Genomic DNA, 27008 nt, shown 5'->3' with positions numbered 1-27008 from the left:
CTGGCCCTAAAATTTAGTGAAGGAGAGTTTATGTAATCAGCATTGATGAAAATTCTATAGATGTTCACCTGCTCCTGGAAAACAACAATATCAATATTGAAAAAGTACATTTTCACTCTATGAGGAAGGCATGATCATCAGTCCACATTACATAAAAAAGTGTGAAAATATAAGTGCAGTGGTATTCAAACCTTCCACAGTCTATGTGCAAACACAGATTCCAGAAGCAAAGAAACCACAGCCCTGGCAAAGTCATCATCCTCAGGCAGATGGATGGGAACTCAACCCCTATCTCACCAACAGGGAAATACAGATAAAATCCAAGGTGGAAAAACCCCTCCAAATTCAATCAACACATCATATTACCTCATTACTCACTGTCATGTGAAGTCTATCTCAAGTACACAAAGAAATATTTTTTTTACAACAGCATTCTATGGTGCTTCTAAAACACACAACACTTCCTCAAACTTTAGGTTCAAATATCACCTGAGAAACACAGGAAAAGTGAAATTATGTCAATACTGTCCTTGCATTATTTCTCATTTCTATTATCTCAATACTCCTTGGGTTAAAGAAGAGGGGGCAGTGTAAAGTTCCAAATGAGAGCCTTGGAGAGCCCGTTTAACTCAGGACCTGCTCTTGGTCAGGGAACAAAAACACTGCCTGCAAGAGTCCTCTACTGGAAACTGCCTCACTTCCACACTCACCATGATTTATCCCTATGCCCATGAAATCCATAAATAAAATTCAAAATTATTTCAAGGTTGGTTAATTCCTACACATATTGTAGTTTAAACCTATTTAAATATTAATGTGTTTTAAAATAGTAGGCACTTATGCATGAAACAAAAATTATACACTGAAATGTCTCTAATCTTTAAATTACCTCAGAAATGTACCTCATTTAAGCACAGGCTGGCAGCTTCCACCCACTGGAACTCAGATTTTTAAAGCAGTTATAAAAATTAAATATATCTGTTATATGTAAATATGAAATATTCAAATCAAGTCATGAAAAGCCATTTTCAAATAGCTTCAACTCTTTCTGTTTTTTCCATCACTGAATCCAACTGTAATAAAATCACCATTCACAGAAGTAATGAAAAAATCAATTCAACATGACAACAACTCTGGGCACCTATCAATGGCCGTATTTCCAAGCATTAGCAATTCTACTGCTACAACATAAAATAATTTTTCCACATGTTTCAACTCAAACATTGCCATGTGAAGTCAGGCCCTGAATAAAGCCTTAGGAAAGAGCTGAAGTTTCCTGCAGTGTGAGGGTTGGAAATGTGCATCTAACTCCCTCAAAGCTGATATGGTCTGTAAACTCATTTCATCAACAACTTCAATAAGTTCCTCATTTATGTTTTCCTAGGCTGTTATATTTCTCCTTAAGGGAAAAAAAACCCCAAACCCATCAAACCATAAAGCAAACACATTTACTTTCATAGAAACAAATCAGTGCTCAGGTGACATTTTACCATCAAGTGGGTGGTGTTTTCTCCCTGCCCTGGCCAGCAGGGGTTTGGCCTTACCTTCTCTGTTTACTCCAGAGCTGGAGCTGACACCTGTGGCCACCCAGGCTGTGCTCACTTTAGCAGCTGCCAGACCTTAATCAACTTTCTCCAATGATTTTTCCAGCAGCCTTTCCTGATCCCCAGCATCAGGTCTGGCATTTAAGCCCACTGGTAAAATACACTGAGATTTAATCTCTACTGTCTTTGGTGAATGCCACAATATTACTTTAAAGCTACTTTTCACAAATTTTCTGGCCAAAAGACCAGATTCTTTTTTTCAAGAAATTTATAAATAAAAATTTTATCATTGCAGAAGGGTGCTATGATTGTGTTTATTTCCACATTGCTAGGCTCAGCTGATAGAAAAATACTTTCAGTATTCATACATCTCGCTATTTACTTTCAACAAGGATTTTGCAAGAATGAATTTCAAATAAAATGCATGTGTAGGAAAGGGTAAAAAAGAAAGAGCAAACAACCTTACACCATTTTTAAAAGTCAAAACATGGGATGACTGAAAAGAGAAATTTTAGGGGTGACTTCCTGGTTTTTCTAGTTCTTAGACCTGACAGAAGGACCCAAACCTTTGGCAAACACAGTGCATTTTTTATTTCCTAATCTTTAGTTCATCTTTGTTTGAACAGCCTAGGAACACAGAACAGGTCCTAGTACATTAGCATTGTGCTCAGGGGTCTCCAATGCTTTCTGCACAGGTTTCTTTCTTCCCTGGAGAAGTCCTTGCATGGTGCAGTTGGAACACGTCTCCTTCAGAGCCAGGATTCAGATCACAAGCCCTCACTTCAGGACAGACACCCCTGAACAGCTCAGCAGCTCCTTCCTCTGCTCAGGGAGGGTTGGTTTGGTTCGGAATTCCTGACAAGCATCAATCTACTACTAAGATTAAATAAATCTTCACATTCTGGCCAAGACACAAATGGTGTCTTCCCCATTTACCTCTCAGTATTGCTGCTCCCACATTTCCTTTCCTTCCCTTTCCAATTCCCTTCACCACTCTGTTCTTCCACATCAGCTAAAATACATATTTATTCCCTTGTACCTGCACTAATATTAGTACAAGCTATTTACAAATACCTGGTAGTAACATTTACTCACCTGAACAATAAAACAACAATAGCTTATTATCCTGTAGTACTCCATGGATAATGTTCTGCAGAACAGACTCTGGCATAACTCCTTTTCCTGGCTTGAAAATCCATGGAAGTCAGTAATAAACTTTGTTTTTATTAATAATTTCAACCCTTTTTTCCCCCTCCTCATCCTAAGACCTCCTTTGATTTTTTAGCTGTCCAGTTCTACTTAGATATTAAATAAGGTGAACTGGGGGGAAGAGGGGAAGCTGGGACATGCAAGATTATAGCAACAGACCTCAATTAAGAAATTACTGTTAATGTAAATGTTATCAGTACTGCTTGTTGTTACTTCAAAGTAAAAAAAAATATTTACATGGAGATAAATGAATATGCAATGGCAATCCAATATGAATGAGCCTCACTGTCCAGTTTTGGGATAAGAGCAGCATCACCATAAAAAGAACCAAAATCTAATGAAGTCTAAAAAAAACATGTTGGGTCTGCACATTTTAGTCCTACAGCATGGCTGTGGGGATGACCAGCAGTCTTCTTAGCCCCTTCACACACAAAAAGAAAAAACCTGAAATGTGACCCTTGAGATGTAGATGATCAACACATCTCAAGTATATGGAAATACTTAGATTACATTTGGTGTGCACTGAGCTCTTTGTACCTCTAAGAATGGTATTTGGCCTCCATGGTACAGTAGAGCATTTCCTGAGACATTTTAAAACAAATTTTATTATGTCTAAAGCCTGTCTAATTACAGTGTCTACATATATTAAAAAGAAATAGGCGCTCCTTAAAATTTATTTTCCTAACTCCTTCCTTTCCTATCAGCTAAAAAATGCTTAGAAGAAAACATCACTTGGTGTAAATCACTGTAGACTCTAAAAGCCTAATAACATTATTTTTCCTCTATTTTTCTTCTACAGAGGCTAGGGAGTGTTTGTTGTTCTTACTCAAACTGTATGAAAAATGAGGAAAAAAAAAGGATTTGGCACCATTTCAGAGCTTGTTTACTCCTCAGTCATGCAGAACTTAGATGGGTCATGAAATTTCTCCTAGTGCAAACACAGTTAAGAGGGGACAGTAACAACAGAAAAGAATTTATAGCACTTCTTAAAGTGATTTAACAGCTGGAAAAAAAAGAGAAACAACTAACAATATGAGACTAGCCTGTTCCCAATGAACTACCAAGAGTATTGCACAAACTACTCATTACTTGCATAGCTTGGGGTACAAAAGCTACAACTTTATCTAGCACCTCAGACTTAATATGCTTAAAACCAACACAGAACAGTAGAAATTTAAACAGTTTTTAATTTTACTTATTTAGAAAGCCATTCGGTGTGCCCACTGGCATATGGAGACTACTAAGTCAAATGTCACCTTTCCTACTTCCCAGTAGATGCAAAATTTTCTTGGTTTGGCCTCAAGGCTGTATTGATCTCTATGAGCTGTAACAGCTCCCAGCTAAATAAAGTTATATAAAAATTGTCATCAGTTAATAAAGTACAGCCTCTAGAAAAGCTCACAGTGACTGGACTTTACAGGCACAGTAAGAATCAAAGCACTGGATATTGAAGTTTCAGTCACAGTGAAGCCTTTACAGAGCTGTTTACTCAGTAAACATTAATTTATATCTATAAATAACCACGGGTTAAATGAAGAGGTTAGTACAGCTATTATTTCAACATAAAAGAAATTAAACACAGAAAAAATAGAAGGTAATGGAGTTCTAATTAGAATTTGCAAGTTAATGACTTGAATCTTTGCCTCTTATTTTGATAGGCATAAAATACCTTGGTTGGCAGAGCCTAATCACTACACAAACAGCAATTAATTACTTTTCAGCACAGGAGTCCCAGACAATCCTCAAGCAAGCATAAGAACTCCCCTTGTGGGGGACTTACCCTGGTGTGGGTGCGAATGTGCATCTTCAAGCCATCGTTCTTGCTGAAAGCTTTGTCACAGTAGGGACACTGGTAAGGACGCTCACCTGGGGACAAGAGAAGCATCAGGACCCAGAAATGTGCCCTCAGAGGATGAAGGCCTTGCAGCACAGCTCTTGGACAAATTGAACTGCTTTTCTCTACAAAGAGCAGATTTCAACTTTAGAAAAATTACAAATAATCCTGCCTGAGTGGGATAGAGTGCTGGATCAAAATATTCCTCTTTGCTGACTGATCTTGCACTACAATATATGAATACACACAGACAGCCTTGGGGGAAGTAAAACCAAAAAGAAAACACCTAATGCCCTTGCTCAAACCACATTCTACAGTGATTTACACATGGTCACTTTTATGGTTAGGCATTAACTGCTCCCAAATATTTTTTCTATTTCACATCTGGTCGTCATTAGAGGCCTCTGGGTGTCAGAATCCCAATGGAATATAAAATCCACTCTTTTATAATGCTGGATCTGTGCTAGAAGCTGGTTAATCAAAAGTTTCTGCAGTGTCTGTGTCCCAATTTATGACTGAAGTAGAAGCAGAACAGTGTTAGCATCTCCCTTGCAGCATCCCATATCTGAAAGGTATTTGTTTAATGCTCCATTACGCCGGTGTCATTTGGCATCCATTTTCCCAAACTCACATTAGTGTAATGTGGATACTGAGCCGTTCAGAGACAAACAGCAACGAGTTTCTGAGCACCATCATTTGGAAGACATGTACTTGAATTTTTAACTCTTCAGGCAATGCACCAGTATCTGAGTGTACTGCCTCCTGTTCCTGCATACAACACTTTAAAAGCAAAGATCAGGCTGTTTCCATTACAAAACACAGTAGAAAAATTGATAGAAAATTTTCTGTTAACAAAATGGATTTTGATGGTGGCTTTTCAAATAAAGGTTTGTCACAAGTTAAGCAAAGCCTGTTTTACAGAAGTCAATGCACTGCTTTCTGCTCACAAAGATATTTCTGCATGCATAGATTTAACACAGACCAAATGTCAAGCACTTATTAACACTCACACTCAAGCTTCTAAAATAGGCAAGCAAGATTAACTCCATTTCACAGTTTAAAAAATCCAAACCACACTATTTCTCTGATATACCAAAAATATTTACAAAGAGGTACCGCTGGACATGAAATCTCCATTTTCACACATTGTGTAGAGATTCAAGGGCACCTGAGGTGAGATGATTATTTAGGGAAGAGGATGGCCACCCTCCTCTATTTTTTAGAACAATTATTTTGCTCTTTTGTCTTTTACTTCTGTAGAGGGAACTGTGAATGTCAGAAGCACAAGACTGGCCAGTAAGGCACTTGTAAACACAAATATTCTTCTCTCTTGAATGCTGTTATCTCTCAGAAAGCTCAGCTATGGGAATTGGGGTTTTGGGGTTCTTTTTAGGAAGGTGACAACCTCTGTGTTAGAGCTGTATTTTCACTGAGCAGTTTGATATATGATCCACTCTCTCCTGACCCTCGATGCCTTTAATTCATGCCCCCGAAATTCAAACACTCCAACAGTTGTCAGTACTCAAATATTGAATTAATTCAGCTGACATTTTTATGTCTGGGGGCTTTGGAATGGAGAATTTAAAGCTTTCAGCACTTTGTAAGCAGATGAGCGATGACAGGTAGGAGTTGTACCTTCCTCCCTCTCCCTCATGTCTCTTTAAAGAGAAAGAGTTTTGCCTTCAAAGGATGGGCTTGAGTTGGTCTGAAACAGATTAACAGCGTCCCTCTGAAATCAACCACGGACACCATGGTGCTGGATGAGGAAAGCCTCAGGAGCTTTCAGCAGATGCCAGCAGAGGGCAACAATGACTCCACATCACCTGAAAAAGTCACACCTGAAAAAGTCGGGCTTGGAGCTGCTGGTATAAACTGTCCACTGCCAAAAATCGAGTTTACTGCCTAACTTAGACTGCCAGCTCTGACTTGACATTCAAACTAGGAACCATCTTGTTTTTCTAAATTTCTCATGCACTTGTGTCAAAAAATTCCCAGTAAAACTACTTAAAAGATGTTCCTAAGTAATTTTACTGTTGCTCTTACTTTTTGTTATTTTCTTTCACCTTTGGAGCTTGCATGCTTGGAATTTATTCAAGTTCCCTGGTGCTGACGCAAGCATCTACCCTGAGCAGAAACATCTTTTAAACTTATAACTTATCTGCTACCTCAATTTTGTAGGATTTTACAAAATTAACAATGGACCACTTAAAATGCATCTGTGCTAGCAACAACCAAGTTTCTTAGTATAAATTGACTAAGTGCTCTCTGGAAAGGGCCTCTGTAGTCTGTCTCAGAAGTGAAGAAACTGCCCTCTGACAATGCATCTTTTTTGCTATTTACTGTCTCAGGAGCCCAGCTAACTAACTTACATTAAATATCTGATCTTGTGGACAGCAGATCTGGCAAGATTATTACAACTCTACATAAAAAATAACTTCCTTCCTTGCTTCTGAGCCAGCCTAGGCAAATGTTCTTCATGCTACCAGTCAGCTTCTCATCAGAATGATTCCACATTGAAGGAGATTACTGGGAAGCAGGTGTGCCCCAAGAGAAGTCTTACACACTCTGTCCCACTCTAAGTCCTGTAAGATAAACAGGAACAGTTTAACTTCCTCTGATCCTGTTATAAGCAGATGGAATAAGATGGCAACGAAGGGAAATACAGATTTGAAGAAATGAATGCTAGAAATATTCCTCCCACTTGTGAAGGCTTGCTGAAGTGCAACATTTCATAGAAAACTACTGCCAGTGTCCACAAAGGAGAGGGGGCTGTGCTTGCACAAAGTTCAGAATTGTCACTGAGACAGACTGGAGAGCAAGGGCCGTGTGATAAAGCTGCTGGCAAAGGGACATTGTCCAGCAGGGCTGGACACATCCAGCTACAGCCAGACAAGGGCTACCAAAACCCCATTATAAACACTGCAGCAATAAATTTCAGGTTGTGCACTAAAGTTGTGGAGATTTCCAGATGCAAAATTCCTCTGATCAGAAAATGAATGGATCTCTACCAAAGAGTTACTAAGAAAAGCAAATTAAATACCTGGCAAGTCATGAACCTCTATTTCCCTCGTCTTCACAAGAAGGAGTTACTAAGAATTGAAGTGAAAGAAAGATTTCCCCTAGATAAACTACAACTTCTTCTTGGATTTGCTGCTAGAAGAACATTTATGAGATGGTGTCAATTTGTGATAACACCAGACTAAGAGGGGGTGCACTTTAAGTAAAGTCAATGCCAATTAACAACTAGGCCATTTGCACTCTGCATTTTTATATAAACAAATTTTTATATATAGTTATATACACAAAACATAGAAGTATTTTTATGTTTGCGTGTTTTTAAAATTTGTTTTCTAAACAAAGCTATTGCTTTCATTAAAATAACAGAACAGTCAAGCAAGTCAAATGTAACAAATGTGTAAGTTCACCTCTGAGTTACAGCTGACTGTCATGTCCCTGCTGTTCCAGAACAAACTGCTCAACACATTAATGGCACTTCTGTACAAATAACCCCAAATAAATAATCCTGGGATAAATGGCAGTGGATTTAGCATAATTCAAAGTCTAGACATTCTACTTCCAGATTTTGTATGAACAAAAAAAATAAAAGCTTTTAACATAATAAAAATAAATTTAACCTTAATACAAGGATTATGAAAAACAATTCCATGATTGAAAAACATATGGGATTTTGATCTGAAACTACGTCATGACAGAATGGACATATTGTTTTCTCCTCTCCATCTCTAGCTTGAGATCACAATACCTAGTGGACCTTAATGTGGCTTAGGAAGTTAAATACCAGATTCTCCCATTCTGGTTGGGTTCAGGACAGCTTGCCATGAGAATCTGCCATCAGAGGCACTCTAAGGTAGCATTTACACCGAGTTTAGCACACAGATCTCCCAAACTCAGATACAAAACAATTAAGAAGCAAATCTATGTATACATTAGTTTTTGAAGATTTCAGTGGCTACAGGTAGACATTTAATAAGGACTTTGAGACAGTTAATCAAGCTGGTCATAAGCATTGCTATTTTCATACCGTATTTTGCATTCCCTGGAGTCAGCTGAGCCACAAAAATAAAGCTGGTTCTCAAGTTAGGTGAAAACCTCATGTTACTGATTACTTCAGAACAACAGCCTCAAATAAGATTAAGCCAATATGTACTTTACAGCTGAGAAATTCATTCCCATCCAATGAAAAAAATGAAAAAGGAAACATCCATCTGAGAAATAGTCCTAATCTGAAGAGCCCAGCAAAGCAAAGAAACAGTCTCACTGCTCTTTCAAACCATACCAGGCACTGATTTTATTTCATCTGTGAAATTCGCAGTCCTGCTTGCTGTCCCTGTTCCCCTGCAGCTTGCTTAGACACAAATACACACAAATACAATTCTCAGGTATTCATCTTAGCCTTCAAGCAGGATTCTCTGGCTTGCTGTCTTTACTGCCAGCAGCTTGTATCTTTACAACTGAACTCAATTGTTCAGTTAAGGAATGAAGAATTTGAATTAAGCAGTGAAATTATCAAGGTGGGGTTTTTCATACACTTTTTAATACATTTCTGCTCAGTTGGGGAATTGAGCATCAATGATTTTGGTCAACACCCACAAACACCAGAAAAAGACCTACAACAAACTGCACAGAACATCAGATCATGTGCAGAATATGCAGCCTCAAGAACTCCTCTGTTTAGTTTTCTTTACAAAAATGAATAAATATAATTACAGCAATGTGGTCCTCAGACTGTTCCACAGACTATTTCCTTATTCTAGACATAGCTCCATTTCAGATGGTGAACTATTTTTTTTGGGGATTAGAAGATTTTTTTAAATAAAAAACTGTTATGTTTTTCTGTATAAATAGATATATATGTGCATTATTTCAAAATATCAGCTTTCAGAACAGTTATAGCTAATTATAATCCTTTTTAAAGTCCTAACTTTAAAAAGTTAAAGTCCTTTAAAGTCCTAAAGCCTGGGGTAGGGGAGAGGGTTAGAAGGGAGCCTCTACCACTGCCCAGCTGCAGTGGAATGAGCAGAGTTCACCTGGGGAGGAATTTGGAGGCCATCTGGATCACACATTTAACACTCCTTACCAGATGATCCACAGGGCAGCCCAGAATGGGAATTTCAAGGGGGCTTTTTTAGTCAGAGATAATCTGGGGTGATGACAGCATTCAACAGCAAGTAAGGATGGGCAAAAGGTTAATGGATGTAACAAAATTATAATCTGTGACATCTGCTTCAGAACACTGCTCAGAGAGGGCACCTGACGGCTTCACACATTATTCTCAGCTGCTCTTGCCCTTAAACAGTGTTCCCATTCAATTAAAAACTGTGTGTCCTTAACTGAACATGGTTCAGTTAATGCACTATGCAAATATGCACACACAAACACAAACCTAAAACACACAGCTCTGAATTTCTCCCACTTGGAAGGGGACTTCATTAGGAATCAAAATTAAATTAAACAGGAATTCAGTGAACCCAGTGATTCCATCAGAACTTCAATTAGAAAATGTCAGGAAACCATTCACTGAGGAAAGATTAAAAACTCACAAGTCAAGAAAATATTCAGTACATTTCACCACTTTGGTGTTGCAGTCCTGTGAGAAAACCAACACCTCTTTAAAATAATGAAGTTCCTCTTGTGTAGAGGTGGCAATTTCCTACATCCTGAGTAGCATCTTCAAAAGCATTTAACAGCCTGCATCTCTCAGGCATTTCTGCCATTTTGACCAGGGATTCCAGGGAGGGAAAAGAACGGAAGAGTAATCAAGAAGCCTGGCCAACTGCAACAATGAGCTGATTTCCTTACGACATCTGGACTAGTCTGAATCCAGCCTAGACAATAAAAAGTGATCTGGCCTGTGCAAAATCCTGGCCTGCCTCTTTTTTAGCCACTAAACACTCAAAATTTAGCACTTGAGAAGGTACAGGAGTCCCCACACAGGAACAGCTCTCTCATGCCAAGAGCTAAGTAACTTTGTGATCTGAAAGATAAAATCTTGAGGACCTCAGCTGAGACAAGACCCAGAAACACCAAAAGCACAGGTAATTTTATACTCATCATGGGCCAGATAAGGAAAGGGATAGGTCTGACTGCTCTCAGAAACACTCCTCAGGTATGGGGCAATCAGAGACATTTCTTCATTTTAACCAACATTCAAATCTGGCAGACTCTGAAGACAAGAGATTAAATGCCTCTGTTTTTTCAGGTGGTCTGTTTCCTCACTGATGATGAATAACTCCAAGTTTGTGTATTTGTGAATGCTCTCTAACCAAACTCCAACACTCATTTTCCAGGCGCCAGGGAGAACTAGAATTGGTTTCATGTAAATCAACAACGTGCATTTCCCATCCACTAAAACAGTCACATATTTAATAAGAAAAAACCTCAAATCCTATTCTAGAAAAGTAAGAAAAAAACAGAAGGCTTGAAATATTTTTTCCTATTACTTATCTTTTTCCTAGTATTTAGTAATGCTTTAATTTTTGAGGTATAGAAGTGGTATTTTCACAGCTGAGATGGTTTGTTTTCTGTAAAGTTTAGGGTTTATTCAAAGAATTCAGATTATTTCTAGTTAAGACCAGTAAAATGTTTGTCCTGTGTGGTCCACCAAAATTATCATGATATAATTGAGATATTGGCTATTTGCCACTAAATGAATCATAAAGACTAGTAAAAAATCCTACAAAATAAGAAGACTATCTGAATCCATGCAGAGAAGCATGAACTACCATTATTACTTACATCCTCTCATCAGTTCTACAGTGGTACCAAGATTTTAAGTAATCTTAAGTAAGAAATAAAAACCAGACACAACTTTGAAGAAAAAAACAGTTCCATTCTTTGCAGCTATCAGTGGAATTAAACAATCTGATTTCTCTATGAATGGAAAATGTAACATCTATTACTTCAGTGAACCCAATGGTCAACTAAGTCTTTTAAAGAACAATATTAATCCATCAGTAACTCATTTGATCTAAAGAGGTCTCATTCAAATAATCCATCCCTCAAAAGAACATTTCCTCATTCATGGGTACAGACAACAAGAAGCTGACAGCTGCATGAAACTTTACAGGTATTTTTAAAGATTTAGCTGTTGTCTGGAGATGAACAAGACAATGATGTATAAACTGAAAGGTTTAGAAATGCAGAACCTTACCTCTGAGGCCTTCTGCAAGCTCCTTTTTAAACTGGGTAGATAAAAGAGGTATCATTTATAAGTTATTAATAGAAAGAACCTATCTGTAGACATTTGCAAGCTGTTCACTGACTAGATACAGATACATTCCTTCACATATGAGAGGAAGTTCCCTCAAGCTGGCCTTTTATCTTTTTTCCTATGTAAGAAAATATAAATTACTTGTAAGGTAATTTAGCAGAAGATCTGCAGGAATGAGGATCCTGGCTGTACATTATTATGTACATGAACAAACAGTTGCTTGTTTAGCTATTAAACCTTTGGTGATATATTTTACACCATAATAAATAAAATTTATCCTGTACTTGAACTCATTACTTCCTTCAACTACTTTGAAGTCTTCTGTGTTGAGAGATGACTGAACTACTGTTAAAAACCAAAGATCTTTATTATTACAACTCCACTACTAAAATTTTACTTGCCCAGGAATTTTGTCTTAGAAGTGCAAAATCTGAACTGAAACATTTATGTAGTTGGGACTAAGTAGGATTGTAAATATGCTCAAAAGCTTAGTTAACTTGTAGAAATGGGACTACAATGGCAAAATTAGGTGCATAACATCAGGCTCTCAGTGCAGGAGGCATTTCAAGAAGGCAATCAGCAACTCAAGTTATATATCTTTGAAAGCTTATTGAAAAACATTGTGTTGGCACAAAGGATAAAAAAGTCTGTGGTCCAAATGCTTTTTGCTGTTTTAATGTAATCTCTCAGTATTATCTTTTACTCATACACATGGAAGTCAATTTTCAAAGAACTTTCTCAAGTCATGCTTAAAAAAACCAACCTGCTTTTTGCACCTAGCAGAGCATGTAACATGTAAGAAAGACACAATAAGTCATGGCTTTCAAATGATATAGAATTGAAAAACTCATCTTTTCAGAGAACATTTAGGACAGATGTAAGTTATCTTACTGGCTTATTATCAGGACTTGGACTAACTGTGATGGTAAAAGCAAAGTAAGGTTATATTTTAACCTATATTTACACATCATTTTCTGGAAAACCTTTATGGCCATTAGTTGTTCCTCATCAGTCTTTAAGTATCAGTAGGGAAAGAAAGGACAGAATAACAGTTAAGTCCCTTAATTCCCCCTAGCTCTAAAAGAAATTTACCTGCAAATATAAACCACTTCAGAACAACTTTCACTGCTGCACAGCTTGATGTGCTACATCTCAAGGATGGAAGGGATTAGGACACAACTAATTAGGAAGGCAACAGCATAAACAGCAAACAGATAAAATGTTTGTGTTTTTATACCCAGATACCCACACAGGCACACACAAACCCACACACACCCCCCACGGCAATTAACACCTTTAAACAGATATGCATAAGGCAACTGAGAAGCAGCACAAACTGCAGCCAGAAACTGCTAACACTGAAAGTTGCTTAAAACTTCAGGGAAGCGATTAACCTCCCAGCCCCCGGGTTTCCAGCCCGTGGAGCAGACCATAGGATTTCTTTTACAATTTATGAACAAGCCAAGGAATTTATATCACAGTCAAAGGATTCTTTTGCTGAATTAACCCCAGCTCCCTGTGACCCTAAGAAGTCATAAACCAACAGGATACAGGAGAGGGAGAATGTGCTCCAGTGTTTCAGCTGACCTGCAGAGCGCTGTCTGTGTCATGCCAAGGCTGAAACCCAGATGATAAATTACAGAGCAACACTCCAGGTTCAGAGGCAAAGATCACCTCCTTCCCTCTGTACATGCACATGCAGACATGTTCACTCACCCCAAACCAGCTCAGTTGCTGCAAAAGGCCAAGTGCTGCTTGGGCTCATTTACAGAGTCTTATTCTAACACAGAAGAGGGAAGGAAATTGCTTATCCAGGAAGCGTGCATGTCTGCGTGGAACAACATTCAAGAGCACATGCTGCATATTAAATAAAAGACAAAACCCCACTGAGCTTCTCTTTCTGTATTTGGATTATTAAGCATACCAAAAATACCATTCCAAAGCAGAACCTGAGAGGTATCCTAGAACCTCAGCTTTGGTAAAGAAGAATTTCATAGACATAAGGAGGAGAAAAAGTGATGTACAACACTTTTTAAAATAACCTCTACCTGAATTTGTTTTGTAAATACAGAACAAAACCTCTACACAAAGTAGACAATAAAGCAAAGTCTAGCTGACCACAGAAAGATAATGGGATAATATGACAAAGACCTCAAACCTCATTACCTGTAACCACAAAGACAAAAGGTCTTGGCAATGTTTACATTTATGATGGACTGCTTAGTTGCACCAAAAGCTCAAGGCTTATTCAGAAGGATGAATCATCTCCTGAAAACAGACAGTGGCTGCTTAAAATGAAAAGTGATACTTTCAAGTCTGACTAAAGAGAAAAAGGATGGCACAGTTTTGAAATTATTAATTCAAATCCAAAGAATTTAACAGACACCAATACCAATCACTGCAACATTTAGAAACCAAACATTCATCTCTGAATAAATTAAGTTCTGAAGATTTCTTACTGCTCAGAAATTCCCTGTAAAGCTATCAAGAATTTTCTCATTGTAGGGAACTTAAGAGTGCCCAACTTTTTTTTTACCCTGCTTGCAGATGACCTGGATTTCCTTCAGCAGCTCCCCTTACGTTCTTTGGGAATGATGCAAGGTATTCCTCAGAAAGCCATGTTCCCTCAGGCTCACTGAACACTGGACAACAATTTCCTCTCGTGATCAGTGTGCTTGTGTTATGACAAAGAACAACATGGCTGAAGCCTTCAGGTACAGCACCAAACAAAACCAACTCTCCAGATTTACAACAAGAATCCAAACAGGCCATTTTCTCACTCAACCCTACATTAGCAATTTTGCCATGTAATAGAGATATTCTTTTTAAACCTACATAAACACCATAACTTAGGAGCAACCACCCCCCCCCCCCAGTTATTCATCAGGATAATCAAAAATTGGCCAGGAATCGTAACAGAGTGACAAAAATAACCATAAACATCTATTTTGGCTTATTCTCACAGTAAAGGATGCAAACCACCAAAAATGTAACTGACACTGGACTAGCAGCAAGACTGGAAGAGGAACAAATCAGAGTCTGTCTCTCAGGTCATTATAAATGAATTCAGCACAGCATTTTTCCTGTAGTAGTAACTGTACAATGACTGCTTCTAGCTTCTCAGGTAAAAAAAAGGAGGCCTTGAAAGCTTCCCACCTGCAGTGTTATTTGTTCATAAATGATTTCCTCATTCCATATTGCTGTAATTCCAACCTGTATCATCTCCTGGCAAGGCAGTTTCTCCCCCTGCACTTAATTTACAAAGGCACTAGAAATCTTCGGTGCCTTTCTGCTTGAACTAAGCTGAAAATGTCACAGCCTCCTATAACAGAGGTTACAAATTTTGCAGGGCTCTATACTCAGGGTTAGAGGTCTCTCACGTGTGGTTTCACAAAACTCACTGTTGCCATTACAGTGCAAGAGTTCTATTGTCATTACATTGCAAAGTTTCCACATTGCTAGAGTTTTGTATGTCCTAGATGTTTCTCACAGGCAGCTCCTCTCAGCACTGACTCTTCCTTCTCACAGCAGCCAGCTGACTCCAGTTCCCCTCAATCAACCAACCCACTCTTTTATAGCACTCTTATTATTGGCTACAGCTGTGGCCTGTTAAAGTCAGGCCCATTCCTAATCTTTAGTAATTGGCTTAGCTGCAACTTCTTATGTGGTAAAATTACTTTCTATATTACCTTTATTTTCTTATATTGTATCCCCCTACACTCATATTAGTCCAACTCCTATATGTGGGAAAGTCTGCTTGACAGAGCTGAAATCTAACTGGTAGCAGCACACATGTGAAAAGTATTTCTACTTGAACATCTCCAGAGCCATCTGCACATGAGCTTGAAAAACTGGGGCTTTCTGCTCCAGGCAAACTGATGGGTAACATCAGCAAGCAGCACACAGAAATTACTGCCATCTCCCTGCAAGCCAAACTTGGTTATGCAGAGGCAAGAAAATGGCATGCCAAAGGCAAATCTACACCATTTTGTGTTGTAAACAAATTATCACAAAGAAACCTCTTTCAGCCGCCTGATGTCACTTATCTGAATGAAGGTGTAAACTTGCAAAATGAAACCTGACAACAGTTTTTACACATTAAGCAGGTAAAATGTCTGACAAAGATGCTGTGTTAAGCCTACATGTAAATCTGCCTGTTTGTAGATAGATAAATTGTGGACATAGAGCTATCTTGTTACAGATTTAGAAAATCTTCTCTGTTCATCATAATAAATACCTGTATGGCTTCGAATGTGAACTCTCAGTGTTCCATTGCTTGCAAACTTCTGTCCACAATATGGGCAAATCTTCTCTTTTTCTCCTGTGTGAGTCTGCATGGGGAGGGAATAGACAAGAATGACTGCTCAGCACTAAATAAAAAATTGAAATATGGAATATTTAATTGTATTGACACTGACTACTATTACCGCTTTTATGCATTTTACTGTCACACCAGGCAAAGATTCTAATTAGCTCTAGGTGTTAAAGAACTGATCACAAAAACAATATTGTAAATTTCACCAGCATTAAATCACTGAGTTTGTCTTCTGAAATGAAGCTTTTAAGGCTGGAGGGCCTCACTGATATAAGAAGAGTTATTTCAAAATAGAAAAAAAAAATGTATTACAAACTCTCCCATCCAACCTGTGTGGTCAATGGCAAGATCACCCTGAAATCAATTACACACAAGGTCACCATCATTTTTCACACTGTACTTTCAACACACAACTCTAAACTGAAGATCTATCAGTGCATTGAATTACTTTTCCTTGTAACTGTGCCTGTTCTTTAAGTAGAGAATTTCTGATTACTTCATTTAGAAGTGTTAATTTAAATGAGATAGGAAAGATAACACATTCAATTATATGAGCAGCTGATTATTTTGGTTTCCAGCTAGCACATGATCCTCTTCACACAGGGAAATTAATCCTTATGTTGATGAAAAAACACCATAATGACACAAAATTCTTCATTACATCATAAAAAAACTTTCTCACATAGTACATTTTATGCTGCAGTTGAAGCAAGAGTAAATGAGAGCTCATTTCAATACTGGATGGACTTGCACTGTTTTCATTCCCTGACATTAAAGAAATGAATGCTAAACTCCCCTTGATTAGGATACAATTGTTTGGAGATCATTTGTATCTCTTCCAGCAACATTGGGATGTACCAGACCCACAGCTACTAATTCATTCCAAACACCTAAATACCAAAAGGATTTCTGGGAGCAATACAGCATAACTACAAGGCTCACAAACACAGCCAGTCCTGGTCTGACAGGAGCACAAAGCAAAAGCAATTCTGGTTTTACACAAATGTATGATGCACATACTACATGGCAAGCATTACATGCATGACCTTTTTAAACAAATTCTCACAATCTGAATTAGGTGGCAACACCTTAACTAACTTTTCTCAGCTGATTTTTCTTGATTCAATTATTTTCTTTGCATTTCTTCCCCCTAACATCAATCTTACCTCAGACCAAACTAGTGAGCAAGCCTCCTCCTGAAGTCTGCCCCAATTCCATGGCAGAGTTTGGTGGAAATGATCAGTGCAGCCAGGCCCATCCTGCCACACACACCATGCTGGAGCACCTACACTGAATTTATACACAAGCACCAGCTGTAGATTCAGCTGGGCACCAATAACCTGCAATCAGCATTTTAGGGCAAAGTCAACCTACTGAAAAGCCAGAGAGGCAGAAGCAGCTCTGAGGATTCTACACTGAATTACAACCTTAAGAACACACAAGAAATGATCAATTGGCTCTACTCACTTTCTTATGGCTCTTCAGGACTGAGGGTGTCACAAAAGCTTTGTCACACAGGTCACACTTGTATTTCTTATGTCCGTCATGTACAACTTGAATATGAACATTTAATGTGTCCTTTCTTTTGAAAGTGGCATCGCAATGATCACACTTGAAGGTCCTCTCACCTAACAAAGAGAAAAACACATCTTCCTCAACTACCATCCTCTTAAAAAAAAAAGTCACAGCACATGATTTTAGAGAAACCTTCAGGAATGACTACAATTCTGCTCACCATGAATATTTTGGATAGTCTCAAAATGCTTGTTCATTAGAATGCACATTACTGAACAGGTTTTTAATATTTTCCTTCACCATTTTTAACACTGGGAAAAACATTTATGACATCCAAGGCTTTAAAAAATTGCAGAAGCTTTGAAAGATAATCGTAAAAGAACAAACTGAACATGCCAATCCAATAATTCATTTAACAGAAACACTGTTATGCAGGATTAAAAAAGGAAACATTTGTGGTTTTCTTAGTTATGCCAGTGTGAATATTCCCCCAAACCAAGTACTGTCTTCCAAGCTGCAAGGATTTTAGATCATGAGCACTTTCTAAAATCAAAACTGTTGATTTTCAAAGGTTTGAATGATAGTCTGCAAGTATTAAAGATGGAGAAAATTCCACCAAAAATAAATCATAACACAGTCAACTAAAAAAAAAAGGACAGAATGCCAAGAAAAGTTACTCATGAGCGAAAATGGCCACAGTATTTCCCTGAGCTGCTCCAGTTCTGTGCCAGAGGCAGCAAACATGAGCCTGGGCTGGCACAGGAGAGACAATCTCAGTGTCAGGCTCTAAACTGGATTTCCTACAAAAGCTGAGCAAGTCACCAACTTATCTCTGTTTCCATTTGTCCTTTCTTAAAATGGAGGTAACACTATCACACATCATGCAGAAACAAATTTCTTGCCATCAGACCTCAAATAATTGCTGGATTTTCTACAGCATATTTGGATTTGCATTTAAGTGCATCTGAAGGCAAGGTTTGAATTTGGCTCTGAATTTTTTAACTCCCTGGATACAGAGTTGAGTCCTAGTACCAATTTAACACAGCAAGCTGTATATCAGAGCAAAGTGCCACATGTTTGTTTTTGTCAGTCACATATGAGAATGGAGAAAACTGTTTTTCCTCTGACTGTGTCCTTACTGTTATGGATTAACAGATGCCTTTGTAGAGAGAAGGGGGTTCGGAACAAGGCTTTGCATTCCTCACACTGGAACGGTCTCTCCTCAGAATGGGTCTGTGGATGAAAGACAACGTGTCAGAGGAAAGGCTCATGGAAATCCACCATTGCAGCAACTGCTTCATTTTCTAGATGGGACTCAGGAGGGGATATCACAATTAGAAGCACCAGGGGATGAAGAAGTAAAATAATCATTCTGCCTTTATTCAGGATCCTAAAAGCCAGCACAGCAGCTACTCAGTAACTGTGCCATCCCGGTCCTCACAAGTGTCACATGAGGTGGGCACATAAACAGACATAAAACCACAGAATAACCAGAGGAAAAAACTACAAGCTCAGCTGCATTGCTTCAGCTGCACTAACACTGGCCTGGAATTCTTATTAATATGAATAAATCCTTTGAAGTTGTCCGCACACAAATCTCTTTCTTTTCATTAAAGTTTTAAGGGAGAACCAATCTGATTTTCAAGACAACACCTAAACTTTGGCAAAGAAAATTCCTCAAATCGTGACACTACTCTTATATATAGATATAGCTTCTTTTATTTAAAAAAAAACCAAACTACAAAAACCACCAGAAAAAAAACCAAAGCCATGGAAGCAACAGTACGAGATTTTTGTTGGCTGTAGAAAAATTCATTGTAGCTGAAAAACAGTCTCAAAGTTATGAATAAAATAAAAGGCTAAGCTTGGTTGAATCTCCTCAACTGCAGAGTTGATGAAGGAAACTTCTTTTCTGAAGAAAAGAAAATCTTGGGAAACATCCAGCATTATTTTACTTTTATAAATTCCAAAGCACTTTCCCTGCTTCCTAGTGTTTTCAACAGCTGTCCCACTGTAGATAATAAGTTGTACTGATTAATTTACTATCTACCCAATTTCCTACTATTTTTTGCAAAGAAAAGCAGGTTTTTAAAGAATCAGCATCCAAATACTTTATTAGCTCACAAGAACCTTATTACAAGCTGAAGTGCCCAGAGGAAAAGGGGACGGACAGTAAGTGTTTTATAATACGCAGGAAATTAGGTAAATGAGTTAATCTGGTAGACTAAGGGCAAATATCAGCATAGTACATATTTATATAATCCATTTCTGCTATCCAGAATCCATGCAACTGTTATTCTACCCCTTCAGTTGGGGGAAAAAAGGGGGCTCTGGGCAGACAGTAAAATTCTTGAGAGGCTGGCTGATGGCCTTGAACCCAGTTTGATTTTAACACCAATGTCCTCTCACACACAGCACCAAACCCTCAATGTCCTGCAGTGGTATAGGGAGGCCTGGGGCTCAAAATCAATTCCTTGACCTCAACCTAAGTCATTGAAAGCAAAAAGGCTGCTGGAAGACCATCACAGGTGTGGAATATATCTCGTGTTCCTTGAAATCTGCTGCATGCTCCAGCCCAGACTCTCCAGCAGGCTGGCATTAGCTGGCACCCTGCTCAGCCCCCCGGGCAGTGAGGCCAAGGATTGACAGGACGTGAAGAGACTGAACTGCCTTCTCACCTCAACAGGGGGTTCCTCCAGAACAGGCTTGGGACACATGGACGAGACACTGTGGGGAAGCTCGCAGTGCTGCTGCCTGTGCTGTACCTGTTCTGTGGATAAATAGAAGGGTTCAGTCTCCAGAGCTGTCAATCTGGCACCTTTCACGAGCGCAAGAGTCATGCTGCTTTTTAAAAAATGCCCTGCTTTGGAACACTCAGCACGTGAGTGACAGGTCTGTACAAGTCACTGTGCTCCTCAGAACTCCTCCTTAGCATCTCCTTTATGCTCTTCTCACCTTTTGATCAAAATACACAGATTGATCTGCACGTCTTAACTTCCCTGCAAAGAAAATCACCTAACTAGGCATACCCACGTGCAAGGGTACACAGATCATCCCAGCAACTGAGGATGGGCTCTCATGCAGCATTTCATGGCAGCCTTTCCTACCACAGCATCTGTGGAGGCTTAAGCCCAGCCCAAGGCTACTTATTCCCAACAGATAAACTGATGGAATACAGTTGTTTCAAATCATTATGCTCCCCAGGACCAAACAACCCTGGATTAGCCATAAACCCTTTAAAATCCTGTGTCTGATGACCTATTTCTGCTGACTGTCATGTCCTCATATTTTGTTCTCTGAACTCATCCTCTGTACATAACAACAAAGGAACAGATGGAGCAAAACCATCTCCTGCATGGAGGTAATCTGCATTACATGGCTCAGAACATGCACCCTCATCCAGTCTAACCTGCATGAAAGGTGACCACTTTTATCGGTAGCACAATCCCTTTTTCCCTCCACATTTCAGATACTGCTCTCTTGCCTTGTCACAGAAATGGAACTGTATTTAAGTCACATCATTTAAGATCATTCAAGTCACAGCCTGAGCTTTCACAGAGGACATCTGAGCTGGTTCCATAGCCCAGAACACTTCCCAGCCTGGACACCTCCAGGAAGTGGCAAGGCCAGCTTGCACACGCACCTATGCAGAGCAGTGCAGCACCTGCTTGCAGGAGCAGCAATCACAGCTCCTGCCTCACATGTGCAGCTCTGAGAGCATAACAAGTGCTAAGTTCAGGTTCACATCCCAGTGCTACACTGAACAGAGCAGATAGGCTCTTGGCAACTCCACTGTATCTCCCAGTGAAATCCTCTGAAATGAGAGGAACTAATCTCCTTCTGCACTTTTGAAATGACCCAACAGACATCCACATCTGAAAGATGTTTAAAAACACATGTTGTGGGAGCCATTTTTATTCTGAGACTTCCAACATGAAATCAAGTTAACCCCCCCCATCACACACACAGAGGAATTACAGAAACAAAAGCAACAAGTTTCCATCTAAAACACAAATAAAGAATTCAAAGGCACAAAACGTATCTGGACTCTCTTACATATAAAAAAGATGCAAGTCTGCTACTTAAAAACCCTTGGGATTTTGCATGTTGCTATCAAATTTAAAGGTATGTTTTCTATTAAATGCTGTTGATTTAAGTGGTTTTAACTGCTATACCCATCATTCCTACTACAGGTATCTATGCTCCCTGCTACCAGCCCATAATATAATCCTGAAACTCAGAAAAGGACCCTGAAATTATTTTGAATTCAATTCTCCTCCTCCAAATGAAAATAAACCTAGGAAGACATCTTACAGGAAACACACATTTAAAAATCATTAGAAACATAAGATGAAGAAATACATAGAAGTATAATACCCAAGAAAGTTTTACATTTACACTGTTCCTGGATCAGCATTCCTGTGAACAAGCAAGAGAACCACTGTCCTCTTTCTCCAGGCACAGCCTTCCCAAAATCATGGCACTCTAAACTATTTCAGCCTTCCAAACCACCACCTCTTGGAGCTGTATGGTCCAACTGGCTTTTGTGCACACACACCCAGACTCCCCTCTGCTGCCTGCTCCCTCTCCTCCCGTTGTTTCCTCAATGGACAGAGGTGTGTCTGAAAAAGCAACTCAGGCCATCCATGTCAGTCTCCTGCCTCTCCTGTTCACCTCCTCACTCAGCAAGTAAATTTAGAGACCTACATGTGGATGGGGGAACAGCCACAGCTGTTTGGGTAATCTTTATGCAAACCCAGGAACAAGTTTCTCTCAATATAGAGCAGAGTTGATTTACAGCCAGTATTAGGTGCAAACAGGTCCAGGAAACCAGCATTCCAAAATGCTTTAAGGAATTCCATCAAAATTTGGTACCCACTAAAGCTGTCTAAATTTTAATATTTTTCCCATTAAGTGGAACCTCTAATCCTTGTGTATGCTGGTGGTACTGCTGCTTTAAACACAGAATTGGGTCAAAGTGTTTACTCCTTCATACTTAATCCTGAAGTCCATTTTCAACCCAAACTCCTTACCAGTCATCAATGGCTGGCTAACATCAGGAAACATGTAAAAAGTATTCATTTAAAATATAGATCTATCTTTCGAGGTAATATTTTATACATTTTTTCTTAGAATATATCCAATCTGCAAGGTTCTGTCCAATTTCCTTAAAGTCTAGACCATAAAATATAATGAATGGGATATAATCTTGTCCTTCAGCAGGCTTCTGCATGCTTTCTTGTTTTAGACAGTCATCACCATTTCATCCTGTGAGAGGCATTATTATTGCTCTTACATGATTTATGACTGCAAGTGCAAGAGATGGTGCAAAGATCCTGTGCCAAATTCCCAGATGGAATATAACATGAGCCACACTGTGAAAGGCTTGGAGGTATGGCTATATCAGGTTGGGTTTTTTTTTTCTTTTTACAGTCTTGTAATTCTGAAACAGCAGTCCTGGATAGAGCCCTGCCATTAGAAATGGCAAACCCAGGTTAAAACTAATGACAGGCATTACAAAAATTAGGCCGAGCAGATCTGAGCTTCAACACAGGCAGAACATCCCTTTGTGAGTCTATTTTTCAGGTAACGTTTCTTCTGATGTTGCTTAAATATGTGAACACTGCACCAAGTTCAAATTGAGTGCAGTTTGAAAGCATCTGCTGCTAAGTCCAACAATGACTGCAAGAGGACTACACTTAGTTTTATTCAATTACACTATTAAAAAAAAAAGTATTTGAAGACATCTTTGAATCAGTGACATGAACTTGGTAATCTAGTAATTAAAAAAAAAAACCAACAAAAAACCACAACCAAAGCAAAGCAAAAACTTCAAAACAAAACAAAAAAAAGTCAAAATGGGATTTATTTGATGCTTTTAACCAAGCAACTATGCTTTACTTCTTATTTAACTTTATTGTTTACTAGAATTGGTTCAGCCTTTTGAAATTTTGGATATAACAAAGAACACTAAAACTACATTCTCCAATACTTTAATCCCATGTTTATAAGCATGGCAGAGCTTAACGATGAACCACTTAAAAAAAAAAAATCTGCAAATCTGAGGCTGGCAGACCTGTAAACAACAACAGCAGAGTGCTTTACCTTCTTGTGATTCTTGTAAACATTTCTGTGGGCAAATCCCTTTCCACAAAGCTTGCATTTATAAGGTTTATCTTCACTGTGTATTATTTTGTGTGCAGTCACTTGATCAAGTCGTTTGAAGGACTTATTGCAAACCTCGCAGGTGTAGGGGCGTTTTTCTGCAGAAAATGAGTGGGGGACATTTAATCTCCTGTTTATACAGGGGGAGAAGATGAAAGGCAGAGACAGTCATCTCCTCAGAGAGATTTCTGCAATTAAGTCAACCCAATTAAGATTAAACCAATTAGAAAGACACCTAATGCCCTTTATGTTAGACAGTTAAGTCACTTCACAAAAGATGAGCCATGGTGTATCTCAAGAAATTGGCACATTCTTTGCAATACTCATTGCTAAAACTAAACTCTGATTAATTAGCTTAAATCAAAAGAGAATGACTTCAAAGAGGAAAACTCTGTTTCCAGATTACAAATGTGAAAGAGGCCATGACAGTTTAAATGTTTTAAAACTTAATTAACAATATACATATTAGCTTCCAAACCCAAAAGTTCCTACGCAAAAAGCCTTTATGCTTCAACTGGTGACTGCAACTTAACTGCACTAATGCTCATCCAAAAGTGTCAAAAGAAAGCCAGGAGCCTCTGAGATACAGATTATATTACAAGAAATTGGATTTTGCTGTGGACTGATACCAAGAAAACAGTTCAACTCTAAGCCTGTGCAGCTGTAAAAATCTGCATTTGTTTAAATGCTAATGCATTTGACAGAACAATGTTTGTGTTTCTATTGTGTTGCTTGATGTTTCTAATCACTGGTGAGGGACACAGAAAATGCTGGACTTGCAGTGGCCAGATATCCTGGCAGAGCCACCTCGTGCCACACTGCCAAACCCAGCGATGGGACACTCCCTGCTCACAGGGGACTCGTGCTAGCACAAGGGAACCTTTGTGGGTGGTCAGTGGATGGGGTGGCCCATGAGCTGCTCTCCTCTGACCAGAAGCTATGAGCCCACTAACACATACACAGATACACAGGAAAACAGCGTAGCACACATCACTGACAGCACACCCAGCTCCCAGCCTCTTCTCCTCAGCAGAAAGCCTCAGGCACTGTTTTCTCACCTCCTCTCTCTGCCATGTAGCAACCTCTTGCCCCACTCCAGCTCACTGACCTCATCTAGCTAGCAGGACAAAACAGCTTGAGACAAAGCAGCAGTAGGAAGAGGACTACACCACATCACTTGGAATTCTGGAAGGCTTGGAAAGGCTGCCTTAGACAGTTTCCTTGGAACCTGGCTGGCTTGCCCAACTTAGATAGCAGAGATTTCATGAAGCCTTCCATAAGAAACTAATCCAGGTAAAACTCCACATACATGAAATACATATCCACACACTCAAAGCTCTGTGCATTTCTGTACATTACCTGAATGAGTTATCATGTGGCGCTTCAGCTGGTTCCCCGAAATGAATTTCTTGTCACATTCTTGACACTCAAAGATCTCATGGACCTGCAAAATATTTTATGATAATCAAATGTGTGGCTAAAACAAGACTATACCACTTACACAGATATAAATACTCTAACAGAATGGAGTTACTTATTAGCCAGTAGCTCTACTAATACTCCAGAATATTCTGTGATTTCACCCTAGCTTGTCCCTTGCTGGAAAACATCATCTCCCAAAAAGTAAAAATTCATAACTGCCAACAAAAAATCATCATTACAATTATACTGCCAGTTAGTATAATCTGTGTTTCTATCTACCAGAGCCATTCTGGTAGAATTTATTTAGGAAAAATAAATTTATTAGGAAAGCATTAAAAAACCAAATGCAGACTAATGCGTCAGGACATTTTCTTCTAGTCAAGATACATGTAAAAATAACACAGAAACCACTTCATAGCTTCTGTCAGAATTTTAAAAAACAAGTATTATCACACCCTTGCAGGACTGTTTCTCTTAAAAGCTTTTAGAGGCCAGACAGTGGAGGGGCAGCATTGTCTCAAACTCCAAATACAGTTTTTTCAACATCACAGCACATGACAGCATTTAGGACCAATTGTTGGAAAAACAGGAGGCAGCTGACTGGTAAATAAAAAATAACAATTGCCCAGTAGAATAAGACACTGTTCAGTGTTAAACAAAAAGGTCAGAAATTAACCCAAAAGAGATGCTTGGAACTGGCAGGTAAAAAAAAAGGGGTCAGGAGCTGGAAAGCAAAGATTTTCAAGTGTGACTCTACTCACGCCAATATCGCAGGAAGTCCAGCTCTACAAATTTTAAAAAGTTGAGAGACTCAAGTTTCAAATTCTGACCAAAATAGGATCTTGATGGTGGAGGCATGACTAACACTGAAGAAGGCTTCGAGCACCAGCACCTTATTGGTGCTCAGCCCAGCCTTTCATCCCCTCCTGCTGATGCCCTGCACCTGTGTGCCCTCTGCTCCCTTTGGTGGTTGGGCAGTGCCCTGGGCTCTCGTTACCTTCAGTGCTGCTCACAGCTGTGCCCATTGGGGATGAGGCTCAGCTGCAGCCCCACCCCAGTCACCACAAACTGTGCACCTACAGGATCTACCCTGCTCTGGTCCCTTGGCACTACACCTGAATGGAACTGTACAGGTCCATGTAAGAAATCTGCTGAGAAATCCAGAAAGGCACCAGCACCAGTCTTAACCGTAACACACAAAATCTGCAATTCCAAATCCAAAAAAGCCTGATTGCCCTACACTCCAAGGTGTCCTTAATCTTCTTTCTTAAAAGAAGAATGAGCTGCTTTACCACAAACACATTAAGAGTGTGATCATTTACCATTACATTAAGAGTCAGAAGCTCAGTCCAGAGCTGTACAGCCAGGAAGAGAGAGACTCCCCCAGCCCACCTACAAACACTGGAAGTGCAGCACTACCAACTCTGACTGGGAAAAGAACGAGCCTCAAAAGAACTCAAGCCCTGAGATTGCTTTGAATGTTTCTCCCCTTTCCATTACAGTGGAGCATCGAGGCCTGGCAGCCTGTGCTACTCACACGTACCTGCTCACTTTCAAATATGACTTCCTGTGAATAATTCTAATCCAAAACGTGAGATCCTTATATTGAAAGGAATCATTTAGCAGGAATCTGCATCAGTAAGATTAACAGTCCCCTCATTTTCCTTCTCATTATTATCACTGCTGAGTGACTGAACTTAGCATTTTACTCAGACATCAGAACTCAAGTATCAGAATACAGTTAGACAGTAAAGGCACAAGCAGTGCACAAGA

General features: G+C 39.2%; 1 protein-coding gene across 7 annotated transcripts in view; it reads right to left on the bottom strand.

Moving 5' to 3' along the window:
- The window catches only part of PRDM5 (PR/SET domain 5), a 73007-nt gene that overhangs the window by 9832 nt on the left and 36167 nt on the right, over positions 1 to 27008 (bottom strand). For 5 of the 7 annotated variants that reach the window (XM_064712387.1, XM_064712388.1, XM_064712386.1 and 2 more), the window contains 6 exons: positions 25173 to 25257; positions 23754 to 23911; positions 18788 to 18881; positions 17601 to 17761; positions 16056 to 16149; positions 4534 to 4619 (listed from right to left, as the gene is read on the bottom strand). In XM_064712387.1, coding sequence (XP_064568457.1) covers positions 4534 to 4619; positions 16056 to 16149; positions 17601 to 17761; positions 18788 to 18881; positions 23754 to 23911; positions 25173 to 25257 — 678 coding nt within the window. Of the gene's footprint in view, positions 1 to 2383; positions 2418 to 4533; positions 4620 to 16055; positions 16150 to 17600; positions 17762 to 18787; positions 18882 to 20326; positions 20419 to 23753; positions 23912 to 25172; positions 25258 to 27008 lie in introns of those variants that run through there. The other 2 variants (XM_064712392.1, XM_064712390.1) reach the window with 2 other exon arrangements.

The sequence above is a fragment of the Zonotrichia leucophrys genome, chromosome 4 (genome assembly GCF_028769735.1).
Source record: "Zonotrichia leucophrys gambelii isolate GWCS_2022_RI chromosome 4, RI_Zleu_2.0, whole genome shotgun sequence".
NCBI classification, from domain to species: Eukaryota; Metazoa; Chordata; class Aves; order Passeriformes; family Passerellidae; genus Zonotrichia; species Zonotrichia leucophrys.
Note: the sequence above shows the minus strand (reverse complement) of the source record. Positions and strands in the feature narration are given on the sequence as shown.